Below are 13,999 nucleotides of genomic sequence, written 5' to 3'. Positions count from 1 at the left end.
CAACGCTGGCTGCGTGTGTGGCGTCTGATAGATCACCGGCATCGTATGATCCACTGCTAACTTCTCGTTTTCCGTGTAGTGTTGCAGGTGTCATTACCACTGAAAATAGAGCTCGACCAGTGGTCTGGCTGGGCGTCGGATATTTACTGTTTAAATTCCCGGTTCGGCAACAACGAGCTTGTTGAAACGAATGTTATGCTCAATTCGATACCCGGTTCGAGTTGACAGACCAAATGCATTACCTCTATCGCTTTGTTGTATTGGTTTACTTTATTTTGGTACGGTGTTGAACCGCAAAAAAAAAACAAATACAACTGAGGCAAGAAGTGCTCTTGTGCTGCACTTGTCTGGAAGCTGGAAGACGTCATATTTCGACAAACCAGGATACAGTGCTTTGTTTTACGCATCAGCAAACTTATCTATAGTGATCACCGATGCGTGCAGATATAGCTGTATATAGACTGACCGTTTGTTATGGTCGATGTCGTACGGTCGTGTTCCTCGACCGTAGCTCCTTAGAATTTATCCTTCATGCCAATATAAATAAAAGGCTAGTGTTCTTCGTACGTCCATTGCGTAGGTCTTTGAGTGAGTATGTTGTTTGTACATATAAATCAAACAATTCTACCGCTCCATTTGTCGAAAGCTGTGTGTTAGATCGAGAGGATGTTAGAAAGAGTTGCTGTAAGATAGTGGTAGAGGCATGGCTTTAGGAAGCTGCTAGCACTGCTTATGAGCTACCATCGAGCACTCAATATAATCAATGTTGCGACCCTCCCCACGTCACTCGCTCGAACCCCGCAGCAGTACACCAGTCACCTCTCCCCATCCCAACCCCTGCAATAGTCTCGCCAGTCATCCCTTCCCACCCGAACCCCTCTGTTGACTCACGCCTCCCCATCCCCCCCCCACCCCCTCAGGTGCGTGTGTTCTCGGCCTACATCAAGGACATCGAGGGTAAGCCGAGCGCCACGTGCTGGGGCACCAAGATGCCGCTGGGCCAGCTGATGGCGGAGGTGAGCGGGTCGGCGGCCGCCGGAGGAGGCGGCTGGGTGCACGATGTCCAATTCTCGGCGAGTGGTCAGCAACTGGCCTGGTGCGCCCACGACTCGTCAGTTAGTGTGCTGGATGCTGCCGATGGAAACAAGTGAGTGAGGGGAGGGAGAGAGAGAGAGAGAGAGAGAGAGAGAGAGAGAGAGAGAGAGAGAGAGAGAGAGAGAGAGAGAGAGAGAGAGAGAGAGAGAGAGAGAGAGAGAGAGAGAGAGAGAGAGAGAGAGAGAGAGAGAGAGAGAGAGAGAGAGAGAGAGAGAGGAGAGGGAGAGGGAGAGAGAGAGGAGGAGGGAAGGAGGAGAAGGGAGTGAAGAAGAAGAGAATGGAATGTAGGGAGGGATGAAGGGAAACGGGGTTGAAAGATCAGGGTTAGGCTGATAAGCAGGGAAGGAAATGAAACAGTGATCGGAAAAAGTTGGTCGGGGAGGTAGAGGAGGGGCGATAGTGGAATAACTGGACTGAGGAAATTGTGAGGTATGCGTTTTGTTTGACGCGTTTTGACTGGGGAAGAGCAGGGAGGACGGAGCAGAGTGCAGAGCGGTGCGGTGGCGGTTGTAAGTGACGGTGTTGTGGTCTAAATTGGGGCGAACCGGTCCATGTTATGGGTTGAGAGGGGGAGTGAATACTGAATTAGGAGACAGGATGTGGGCGGGAGGTCACATGGATTCTCCGAAATGTCTGCGAATGTGACTACCGAAGAGATGCTCCAGCCGTATCCCCGTGTTTTGAGAGCTAGGGAAGTTCGTACATTAATATGAAGTTGAAGCTCTTTCAGCGGGCTGTCTTGTTATTTTAATGCTGGATACACATTCGTTCCGCGACTGAAGCATTAGTTGTGAAGAACCTTTCTAGCATAGTAATGCTTACGAAGAAAGCGGGAGGCCCTTGCAGTTAATTGCTCTGAGAAATATGCTTCGCTCTTGTCGCTTGAGAATCCAAGCACTGAATGCACTACAAGTCATAAGCGTAATTGTTATTTGAAATTCAGTGAGCAGTTCGTTAAGCTAGTTTCAACGACAGAATTGCGGTGGAATTTCAATGTATTCGTCTCTTATGACAAGGTGCCCACTTCCCAGTCCATGCCGTTCCTGATTGCTATTGCTCCTTCCCGCACCTTTTAGTAAATCACAGAAAATAATCTATTTAATGTTAAGAAACCAGCCATGTACATTGTCCAACTTCTTAAAAATCTCCCGGCCTTATATAACTCGGCCGCTGGCTACTCGAGAAGGCCGTCTGTTACCCGGGGCCGCCGGTTCTTGGCACCGCTGGCCCTTGTCGCTGCCGCTGACGGCAGCGTTTCCGTCTGCCTTATTACCAACAGACTCCCGACCGTTCTTCACTCGCTCGCTAACAACCTATTGGAAAAGTGCGACGTACTCGGGGCTCGCCCGACTGCAGGTACAGCTTCTGGTGATTGGCACTTCTCAGCGGTATTGTGACACTCGCAGACAGCACCCCGGTGCCGCGAAAACGCACTCAGTTTGGCGTGTTTGCCGAGTGCTTGCTGGGCGTCTTATTCAACTGACAACTATCTGGGGAAATACTGTTCTGCGTCGCAGCAGCGTGAAGTTGAAGGATGTGAATTGCAGTTCACAGCTGATTGACTTCTCGTTCCATGCAATAGGGTGGTAATTTGAATTTCGTTGTTGATTTGAACGCTTGGTCTACCGTACAGTGGAACATTGGGAGCCCCAATAGGTATGTAGAACCACCATACCTTTCGTGGACATATTGCGCTACTGTTTCAGACTGGGCAATCTACTTTGTCATGATCGTCATATCTCGGGTGTCTTGCTGTGTTGCTTGAAGCTGTTTAAAACGGCAACATCAGCGGAATAACATCCGGGGCATCAGATCCAGTCGTCCTGTTATTGACTAAAGAATCTGACACATTTGAAGCGGCGTTAAATTGAACCTCGCGACCGTGAGCGAACTCCAATCCCGGCTCGAAAGTTTGCACCTGTGCGCTGGCAGGTACCGAATAGCCTCTGCGCCAACTGGTTGTTGATATTACCTACCGTCAGTGTGCTGTACTCATCCACTGTATGTCAGCTGTATGTCAGCTAGTTTTTTTTCTTCGGCTGGAACCTTGTCAAGTGCCCTAATTATTTGGCATTGCTGAATTCCTTATTCATTGCTGATGCATATTATATGCCATGTGAGGAAATTAGCCGTATTTCACCAAACGCGGCAAGGAGCTGGATACTTGGAACTGTTCGATTCCTTACATAAGACTCACATTTGATGTCATACGTACCATGACACGTTTGGCCATTAATCACGTATGATTAATAAGTTACGCATGATCGATGCGCCATTCGTCAGGCGTGCCCGCTGTTCCGCCAACGTGTGGTTTATCGGTACCGTCTGACGGTATCGACTATTCAGGAGCCTGTAAATCGGCAGGCATCAAAGTACCTACTTGGACTCAGCGAGCGTCCTAGGAATATCTGACTCAGCGGACACCAAAACAGCCTATACCAAGTAGCGTCCCAGGGTTTCTGATACAACGTCAAAGCAGTCTGGTCCAGGTAGCGTCCGAACCCCCAGGATTGACTATGGAACACCTAAACAGTCTGGCGCAGTTAGTGCCCCTACCCCCAGGACTGGCGTAATTAACACCAAAACAGTCTGACCTAAGTAGCGTCCCATTGAGGCTCCGCTACATTCAATCAACACCAACAGACTTAAGGCCGCCCCACACTGGAACTCGCATGCGGGTTGCGAGTTTTTGCGTTTTCGGGTTTATTTAAGTTCAAATCATACAATCTAAGCTGAGTGACCCACACTACCATCTAACAGGCGAGTCTGCATGTTTTTAGCTTGCGAGCGACCTTGCATCGCATTCCAATAGTTGATTTTTAGTCAACTTTCGATTTTACTCGCTGCGAGGTGTGCGAGTTCTGCGAGGTTTGCGGGTTTTTCGTTAGAGCCGAATTTTGGTTCGTTGCGCTGGTATTGCGACTATGTGTAATTTTCTGAAGGTGTACCGGCTTCACTGCATTCATGAAGTTGCCATAAAGAACGGTCTAATCACTCTATGAATTAATATTATGCCCGCAAACTCAAAACCCGCAAACTCGCAACCCGCATGCGAGGTCCAGTGTGGGGCGGCCTTTAGTGGTTTGACTCAGATGACCTCACATCACCCTCTGCCCAACCTAACATCACTGTCGGCTGTGTTTAACTGTAACCGTAGCAGCTCAGCAGTACTTACCTCTCCCCCTCCTCTCTCCCACAGGGTGATTACGCTGCGCACGGACCAGCTGCCATACCGCAGCATCAGCTGGGTGGGCGCCAACGCCCTGGTGGCCGCCGGCTACAGCTGCTGCCCCATGCTGTACGTCATCGAGGGTGACGCCATCAAGCTGGCCGCCAAGCTGGATCAGGCGCAGAAGAAGGAGGGCGGTGGGGTCAGGTGAGAGCCTGGGGACGGGCTGGTGAGAGACTGGGGACGGACCGCGATGGAGGCTGGGGACGGGACGGCGATAGACATGGTTCTTGTTTGTCTGGGGTAGGCCGCGGGGCCGTCGATACTGCTGGCTGTGGAGCCTGGGGTATAGGCTGTGGAGCCTTGGGTAACGGCCAAGTTCATTGCGAGCATATTCGCAAGTTCATTGCGAATCTGTATTAGCTGTCATTTTGAACTGAGTTACAGTGTGCGGTCTGGACAAATGAGCATTCGTTTCAGAATTCGTGCATTTTTATCCATCTGCATGCTTCACTGGTGGTATGTTTATGAACTGCTGAAAATGCAAGCTGTAAACGCTTGAAAACAATGTTTTCTAAACAGATCGTAGCATTACCATGAGGACACCAGACCGTCACGTAGAATATGCTGAAATGTTGGAATGTTACCTTTTAATGCCCGCGAATTTGTGGGGCAAGATGAGATTGTCGGCTTGGGAGCACTTCTGGGGCCCGGAGAACAAAAACAACTTGAGACACCACACACGGGAGGTTTTATTGAATGTGGAACACGTGATGTGCGTGCTTGTTTTTGATAAGTGTTTACCTACCCGAAAACACGTGATAAGCGTCGGGTGGGGATTCTGTGGGGATTCTGATATGCGTCTGACATTGGCCAAGCAGAATCCTACACAACGCCACTGAGATCGGATCAGACAGCCCGACGGAGGCGGATTCGAACGCAGCTGGATATTGCTTTTGGGAATAGATGGGGCAGAAGACTATCCAATGTCCATCCGTTTGATTTTCGTTGAAGCGTGAACGCTGGACATAACATAAACTTGTCACGGTGGACTGGTCATTGCCTTCGATGACGTCACAGATTCACAATATTAACGGCAGCAGCGCAGAGCATGCTTATATATTTCGGGCTCCACGGCCTTATCTTACTCGAGGGCAGCGCTTTTCGAGGAGCGCTGTGGCCCGAAGGTTTGGACTTTGAATTGTGAAAAACGCCCGCCCGCCGGAAAACGCAAACACCGCAAAACGCGCAAAACGCACGCCCGAAACGCCAACGCAAACGTCGCAAAAAATAAACAAACGCCCGCCCGCCGCAAACCGCAAATAAAAAACGCAAAAACGCCGCAAAACAATAAAACCGCCCGCCAACCGCAAACAAATTTAACACCGCAAACGACGCAAAAAAAAGAAGAAAACCGCCCGCATCGCCCGCCCGCCCGCCCGCCCGCCGCCAAAGACAAACACCGCAAAAAAACACAAAACGCCCGCCCGCCGCAAAACGTAAACACCGCAAAACGTGTAAAACGCACGCCCGAAAAGCCAACGCAAACGGCAAAAAATCACCCGACCGCCGCAAACCACACAGAAAAAAACGCCGAAACGCCGAAAAAAATAAAACCGCCCGCACCGCACCGACGCTAACTGCTAACCGAAAACGACTAAAAGTCGCCCGCCAGCCGCCAAACGCAAACACCGCAAATAAGCGCCCGGCCGCAGCAAGATAATAATTTATCAGCGGCTGGCATACCGCTAGGCTGGTCATTTTCACAAATCAAAAAGATATCTGCAAAAATCTCCTAGATGAAAGCGCCCGATTAAAAAACGGATGGCACGTGCGTGTTCCTCGCCCCCAACTTCCTTCAGGTCAATCGTCATTTGGGTCATCTAACGCATTGACGTATCTGCAAAAATCTCCTAGATGAAAGCGCCCGAGTAAAAAACGGATGGCACGTGCGTGTTCCTCGCCCCCAACTTCCTTCAGGTCAATCGTCATTTGGGTCATCTAACGCATTGACGACCGGCTGGGTGGAATGAACATTGCGCCAAGAAACGTAAGTATATTGTCAAAAAGAATCCCCAGAGTGGTGGATCCCAAAAGTTTGAAACTACCACTTTGGCCCACTGGACGACACCTTAAACAGTTGCCGACCGGATGACACCCATTGTTTGGTCACCCACGCCATAGTATGCATCATGGGTGCGCCGAAATGACCAAAAGTCCCAATTTCCGGTGTGCAGGGTCATTTTCAACGGCACGTGGCACGTGGTTCTGGACTTTTCCGGCCACTTTGCGACATACCCATGGGTAGTGCACCGAATGGTGGTTGATCTGCATGTAAGAAAATGGGGGGTCGTTTGGATCGTTTTCGAGCAATCTGCCGTGGAACGCATTTTTTCATTTTCCCCATTGGCTTAACACGGGAATTTTAAAGTCACGTGGCACGTGCACCAGATGGTCCGCGGAGGGGAGACCCATACCAGAACGTAGATCACCTGGCCCACTAGAAATCCTGAAAAAAATCAGAATATTTGGACCAGCCGTTTTCAAGAGCATCAAGTTGTACTGATCTCAGGCAGCTTTTGCCAAATTGTCAGGGAACTCAGATTTGTTTTTCAATAGAAAAACACAATTCTAAAGAATAGTGTTTTAACTATTAACAACAAACCTTCGGTTATGAATGTTGATTTGATGTTTTAACAGATGGGCGCTCAACAACAGCATTAATCGTATTTATATTTGCCTTTTTCTGAATTCCTTATTGTTTGTGACAGCGACTCCGATTTTCCGTCAGCAATAAATGCCGGTTTAGTTTCGTCAGGCAATATTGCTAATGCGAAATAGCTGGGTAGTTGTGCTCAAGCGCTCTTTCACGAGCTGATTTATTAGGACAAACAAAGTTTTTAGAGAATGCAAATAGGCGAGATATTGCCCTAGGTCCACAAGCTGGGAGAGTCCTCACATTACAACTTATTAAACTATCATTTTTTGGCTGCCAACTTTGAAGCATCTCGCTCAGCAACCGCGTGTCCCCGTGAATGTTTCGTAAGCTGTTCTTTGTTTTATCTCTTGAGTTCTGAGATTCTTTTAAATGTTTAAGTACGAGGCAGCGTCAGATTTAGTGGCCAGGCCCCTTCAAAGAACTTGCTCACTCGTACCCGCAGGGAAGGTAGTACGGATGCAAAAATTGTTGAAGTTGAGCTGTGTCGTCAACCTTAGTTAATGACGATAAAACTGACTTAAAACTGTTACATAATATGTCGTTTATGGCTTATGAGCTTGGTATTGCGGTGCCATACTTTCGCTGTAAACGCAACGAGAAGTTCTCCTTCCCTACCTCTGTTTTTTCTTTCTCTCTCCCACGTCTCTGGCTCCAAGATTACTTTACCTCGCTGGCTCTGTCTATTCTCTCTTTTCTCTTTCTCCCCACCTCCCTCGCCCGGGCGTTCTCACTATCAAGTATCAAGTATCAGCCTCTCCTGACGTGACCACCGCCCGCTCTCTCACCACACTCACCTCTCTCCCCGCAGCGCCATGCGCAAGTTCCAGTCGCTGGACAAGCAGTCGCGCTCGGACGCGGACGATACTTCACTGGCCACGCTGCACCAGAACTCGATCTGCGTGACGCGTGTGTTCGAGGGAGACCGCAGCAGCGCTCGTCGGATCAGCACCAGCGGCACGGACGGCCTGCTGGTCATCTGGGACGTTCAGGTTAGTGGCAAGACGGTCTGCGACTGCTAGTTATGTCCAGGCTAGTGGGAAGACGGCCTGCTAGTTATCTGGGACGTTCAGGTTTTTGGCAGCTCGGCCGGATGGTGATATCATGGATGATATAACACTGGATTGGTGTCTCGTGGAAATTAACATTGGGATCCGCGACATTGGGATCAGGCCTGCCATCTAGCGAGAGAATTATCGTAAGTTAGGAGCAAGCCGAGTGAACGCCATCTCTCAGCATTATGACACACGTGGGTGTGGTGTGTTAGTTGGCTTGAAGTGCATATTCCCACGAGTTGGAGGTAATCTTACTTGACCTGAGACGACAAAAAATGTCTTAAATGCTTGAAAGCCAAAAACGTCAAGCAGCCTTTAGGTAATAACGAAAATAAAATGCGTAAGACGGTGTGTATTGAAACGCCCAGTCCGATCGGCTTGTACGACCTTTTATGTGGTCATTTACTCATAAGGGTACAGCAGTTTGACAATATGTCATACATATTTGTTAGGCTTATTCATTCTTCTCCGAATTTCGCCCGATTTTCTTAATCTTAGTTAATGCTCCCAGCCAGCCATCCCAAATGGGGCCCACATGGGCTAGAAGTGGGGCATCTGGGCGAATGTGGGCTGGGCTACATCTGGGTATGTCATGGGCGTCCAACTGGGTCCCAGATGGGCTAGATGTGCTAACTTTACGTGCTGGACTTGGCCAGCGCCTCCACTGTGCCGCTAACCTGCCTGATCTGTGCCGCTACCCTGCCAGACTCCTGATCTGACAGCCGCCTGGGCACACCCCTGCCCGCGTCCCTGCGAGGTCGGTCGCTGATACTGTGTCGCCGGCGTTCGTTGCAGTTGATGACTATAAATAGACGCAATACGGCGCTGACGGACCGGTCGGGCCTCTACACTATCGTTACAAACTCTTCCCCTTTTTCACAATAGGTACGCATCCACGCTTCCGTTCTCTACCAGCCGCCTGCCGCCAACCTGCAGTGGTACTGTAGTGTAGTGGTTAGGGTCCCCGCATCATGTTCCATAGGTCTTAAGTTCGAATCTCTGGGGATCTAGTGAGAGGCAAAGGGTACGCGGTTCTCCCACGTGTGAACACATTGCTTTTTGGGATTCACGCGGAAATAGTGGACGACATAAGCTAGGTACCAAATCCCAATTAAATTCCATGTGCGCTTTTTGCATGTGTCCGTCTGAGTCCCAACTGGGAAAGCCCGTGTGGGACCCATATATATGCATATATCCCAGCTGGGTCCCATATGGGCCCCACTTGGGCTGCCCATGTGGGTCCCAACTGGGAAAGCCCATATGCGGGCTCAATACGGGCCCCAGATGGGTCCCACATGGGCCCCGTCTGGGGTGCCCAGATGGGACCCAGTTGGACGCCCATGACATTCCCATCTGGGTCCAAGGTGGGCAGCCCAGATGGGTCCCAGTTTGGAGTCCACTTGGGACCCATGTGGGCCCCACTTGAGAAGGCTGGCTGGGCTACGACACGGGCCACGGGCCAACTTAGGGGTGTCGAAATTGTTCCACATAAAGTAACTCCGCAATGGCTGGGCCCATTACAGTAAAACTTCGCCAATAGTTAGGCACCCAGTGGCCAATGCATTTCCATGTGTCACTATGGGGGGTGCTACAGCACGTGCGCACGTGCGGGGTGCCGCAGCGCCGCTTCCATATCTCAAGAACGGCTGGGCGGATAACACTCAAACTTGGTACACAAATGTCACATCGATGCTCGCACTGCATTGATCAGTGCTTACGTTGGTGCAGAGTCATTAGGAAAACGATGAAATGAGATGCGTGGTGTTATGTCTTTCTGTTCCAGCAGCTGATTGATCCGCAACAGGAGATCCCTGTTTGTGAAGGCTTCGTCTCCCTTTTCCATTCCTTGTTTAAAATAACATAACAATGTACGAAGAAGATCACACATCAAAGTTGTTTTAGGCGGCTATCTTGGGCCAGGGCTGCGGAGTTGAAGTCAGAGCCAGCGGTTCTGTTCCGACTCGGAGTCGGTTGATTTTTAAAAGCTGTAGTCTGAGTATGAGTCGAACGTCACCGAAAAGTCATCGACTCCACAGACTTACCAGGGCTGCAGAGTCGGAGTCAGAGTCGGAGTCTGTGTGAATCGATAGTTCTGCCCGGAGGAGTCGGAGTCGATATTTGAATACCGGAATCGGAGTTGGAGCCAAAGTCACTGAAATTTCATCGACTACGCAGCACTGGTTGGGTCCTTTTCATAGAGCGTCTTGAATTACATATTGAGCGGCAATGACGTTAGCAATTCCGTTTAACTTTTTCATTATACTTATAGATAGTAGGTATTCACGTTCGTTTTGTTCTTTGATCCGGACAATTTGTTTGATTTAGGCCAAGTAAAGTCTCATATGAAAAATAGCGAAAACGACACGTGCTGGCGAAGTCTCCAATAACTCCCTGTTTCACGAATTAATGAGGAAATAACATGGAACTGCTTATCTTATTACTGACCCTGCACATAAATCTATTAATTTCTTCGCCTTTACTGACATATAAAGACATAACCTGTTGAAAAATTGCACAACAAGCCTGCTACTACACCACACTCCCGTGTGTCACAATGCTAATCAGCGGCGTTCACTCGGCTTGCTCCTAACTTACGACAATTCTCCCGCTAGATGGCAGGCCTGAGCTCAATGTCGCCAAAAACTGCGAAGACACCAATCCATTATTATCTCATCCATGGTGATATTAACCTTCCAGGCGGTGGGGGGGGGGGGCAATTTTTTGCCCTCCCCCCTTTAGTTTTTTCGATATATCTCGAGAACCGCTGCGCCGATCGTCACCAAACTTTCAGTACCCTCCCGGGAGCAGCTAGCGCACATGGTGACCAAAAATTTTTCCAAAGGCTACGATAGGTTGGCCGCTAATGACGTCAGAGTGACGTCATTTTTGCCATTTTCGACCCAAAAAAAGGTTTCGCGGGAAGAGCTGTCAGGCCTACAGCTTTAGAGATACAGAAAAATGTTTTAGACATAAAAGGTGTGGAATTAAAAGAGCTACAAAACTGCTATTTCGGTTTTCCGAATTTTTTGGATTTTGACCCCCAAAAATCAAAAAATAGTTTTTTTGAATATAATAGCCAAAAAATCCAAAAAGTTTTTTGAATTTCGAAAAAAACGGAATATATGTGATAGCCCCTACCGCCTTCTATCTACATACCAAATTTGAGATCGATACCTCTTTTTTTGGCCAAGTTATAGCGAAAAAACTGTTCAAAATTGATGACGTCAAATTTTCAAACTCAATTTTTAGCAATTCTAGACCTCGTAGCGCAAAACAAAGACCACCATTAGACTCCCCGTGACGAGCTGCATCGAATCGATACCCATTTTATGCAAAAATATCAACTTTGAAATTTGACCTTTTTTGACCTGACCTTGACCTGACCTCCACCAGAAAGTGACCTAAACCGTACCTGATGGTCTTATAACCAACACCATTGAGTTGGAAATGAAAAACTGGCCATAAAACATGCATCGCATAACCTTAGTAAAGTTGGGCTCATGTGGTGACCCTTGGTGACCTTTGGTGACCTGACCTGTGACCTGACCTGGTATGACCAGTGACTTCTAATAGCAACATATGTACTAGACAACTGGCGCCTTATCGCTGATTTTCGACAAAATGCGTTTTACTCGGTGTTATAGCGCTTTCCCTAGAAGCCCCGTGAACGGTGAAACATTTTATCTTTGACCTGACCTGTGACGTCATCGGTGACCCCGAGGTCAATTAAATTTGGTTTCCCTCGACAAATTTGACAGGGCTATCGAACGCCGTTTGAATTTTCCGGATCCGTCCAGTAGTTTCGGAGATACGGGGGGGGGGGCAAAAAAGTGCCCCCCCCCCCACCGCGCGGAAGGTGGCTGGTAGGCCCACCGCCTGCCGGGTTAAGGTTAGTGGCAGGACGGACTGGTAGTTATATAGGACGTTCAGTTTAGCGAGGGGACGGCCTGATGTTTATATGGGACGTTCAGGTTAGTGGTAGGACAGCGGCAGCAGGGGTGAAGGGAATGATACAATGTCGGTGAACGGTGAATAACATAACTCAGAAACTCGGTCTGTGATCCGCTAGAGCTGCTAGAGCTTGTTTCGCCCTCCCAAAAACAACGTTCTGTTTCGTTAGGCTTTTGAGTAATTATAAAAATGTCTCTTGGTATGCAATAATTAACAAGTAAATTAGGAGCAAGGCACATCCGGAATCACAGTTTTCCATAAAACGGGACCAGTCCCCATCAGCTGTTGACTGTGGTTAGAAACGTTTGGCACTGCGGGACGGTCTTGGGCAATGGGCGCTCATGTTGCTCATTGGCGTTTCATTGGGAGATATTATTGGGCTATTGGGGGAATGAACGGGAGGCCGTCTGTGGTTTGGTGTACGTCGGGCAAAGTATGGCGTATTCACTATTCATAGATCGGTAGTCATAACTTGCTCCAAGAATGTTTGACATTTGGAATAGAGGCAAATAAGGCGCTCCCCAGTGGCGGGCGGGTCGGTGAGCCGGGACGGGAGCGGCGCAGAGGTCAGCGTCACGCCGCCGCGGGGGTCCTCAGACGTGCGTCACAGCCGGGCGTGACGTAACGACGAGGAATTACCAGTTATAGATGTGCAGTGACAGATCGCTGATGCGTAGAATTGATATGGTGTGGCGATGGTGGGTTGTTTGGTATTGCGCTGCGGGACTGGGGGTGATTGCGGCGAGTTATTGGTGTGTGATATCCGTCGCTGTTGTGGGTCGGCTGACTGTGACTGACTGTGACTGGTGGTCTGTTTCAGTCTCTGCAGTCGTCGATGGCCGGACTGAAGATCAAATAAGGGAACAAATAAGTGCGGCCGTCACTGCGTATCCGACCAGCGGTGACGGTCCAACATTCCACCGGAGCCAGCGCCAAATGAAGCTCCACCATACCCGATTTGAGCCTTTTTCTAATCATAATCCAGACTTTTGTATCAATGCTTAAGGTCGGAAAATGGCATATGCGCCTTGTGTTATACGATGATTAAAGCAATCTTGCTTGACAAGTGCAGACAGCTTATGAGCTGTCTAGGTTAATTCGCTGCTTTTCTCGGTACAAGCTGACTTGTGAAATATATTTGCCTTGTGAAATTTGTTTTTCATCCGTAACATGCTTGTTCTATTTTGCGTTGTTATGATGGTATAGCTAACTTTTTACTGCAAAACACTGTCGAATGCCTGATAATCGCAATATTAAGCATCAGCAGTGCATCGAAATAACGATTCTTCAATGACGCGTTAGCGATTGCGAAGTAGAACGGTATTTCAAAACAGGCCGAATCAATTATCTTTTGTTCATAACAACATAACGCAGTAAACCCTGAAACAGTCGGAATGCGAACCGAGCGGGAACGAACCGAATCCGTAATGCCATGTGCAAGGTGTGCGAATCGCAAAACAACGTCTTACGCATCATCATGCACAATTGCACAATCACATACGAGTAGCAGATCATACTATTGGGCTGTTGGAGCTACCGACTGTGTATGTGTTCTCGCTACTAGCGACTTAGCGAGTCACTTGTTCGTGTCGACTCATTGAAATTCATTCATGCCAGCGGATAAACTAAATAAGTGGGCCGATGTACCACACCTTGAAAGAAACTGCTTTAGGATACGGCCGCAGCCGGAGGCATGCCGATAGATCCTTTTAAAAAGTTAAAGCATTTCATCGAGCACAGACCAATGAAGTTTCTTTCATTTTGAATTTGCGTTATAGAACTTCGTTGATTAAGTCAAATGTTCATGATGCAATGCCAATTGCGGTAGTCTGGGAGGCATCTATGAAGTTAGTTCAGATTCCTCTCTATGCATGAACCAGACACTTACGAATATCCACCGACTCGTGTGCCGGTGGAGCGTAAGGAACCAGCAGACGGTGCGCACTACACCAGCTGCACCAACACACGGCCACGCTTCACCAGCTGCACCAACATGCAGCCAGTGATCCCGGG

General features: G+C 48.8%; 1 protein-coding gene across 8 annotated transcripts in view; it reads left to right on the top strand.

Annotated features, from left to right (window-relative positions):
• The window catches only part of LOC122374039 (actin-related protein 2/3 complex subunit 1A-like), a 39,534-nt gene extending 26,397 nt beyond the window's left edge, over positions 1-13,137 (top strand). For all 8 annotated transcript variants that reach the window (XM_043352549.1, XM_043352546.1, XM_043352548.1 and 5 more), the window contains exons 6-9: positions 921-1,147; positions 4,295-4,471; positions 7,792-7,972; positions 12,807-13,137. In XM_043352549.1, the coding sequence (XP_043208484.1) occupies positions 921-1,147; positions 4,295-4,471; positions 7,792-7,972; positions 12,807-12,845 (624 nt within the window). In that variant the 3' untranslated portion in view covers positions 12,846-13,137. The remainder of the gene's footprint in view (positions 1-920; positions 1,148-4,294; positions 4,472-7,791; positions 7,973-12,806) is intronic.
• Positions 13,138-13,999: the final 862 nt, after the last annotated feature.

The sequence above is a fragment of the Amphibalanus amphitrite genome, unplaced genomic scaffold (assembly GCF_019059575.1).
Source record: "Amphibalanus amphitrite isolate SeventyFive unplaced genomic scaffold, NRLGWU_Aamphi_draft 001592F_arrow, whole genome shotgun sequence".
Taxonomy (NCBI): domain Eukaryota; kingdom Metazoa; phylum Arthropoda; class Thecostraca; order Balanomorpha; family Balanidae; genus Amphibalanus; species Amphibalanus amphitrite.
This window is presented reverse-complemented; position numbering and strand designations above follow the sequence as displayed.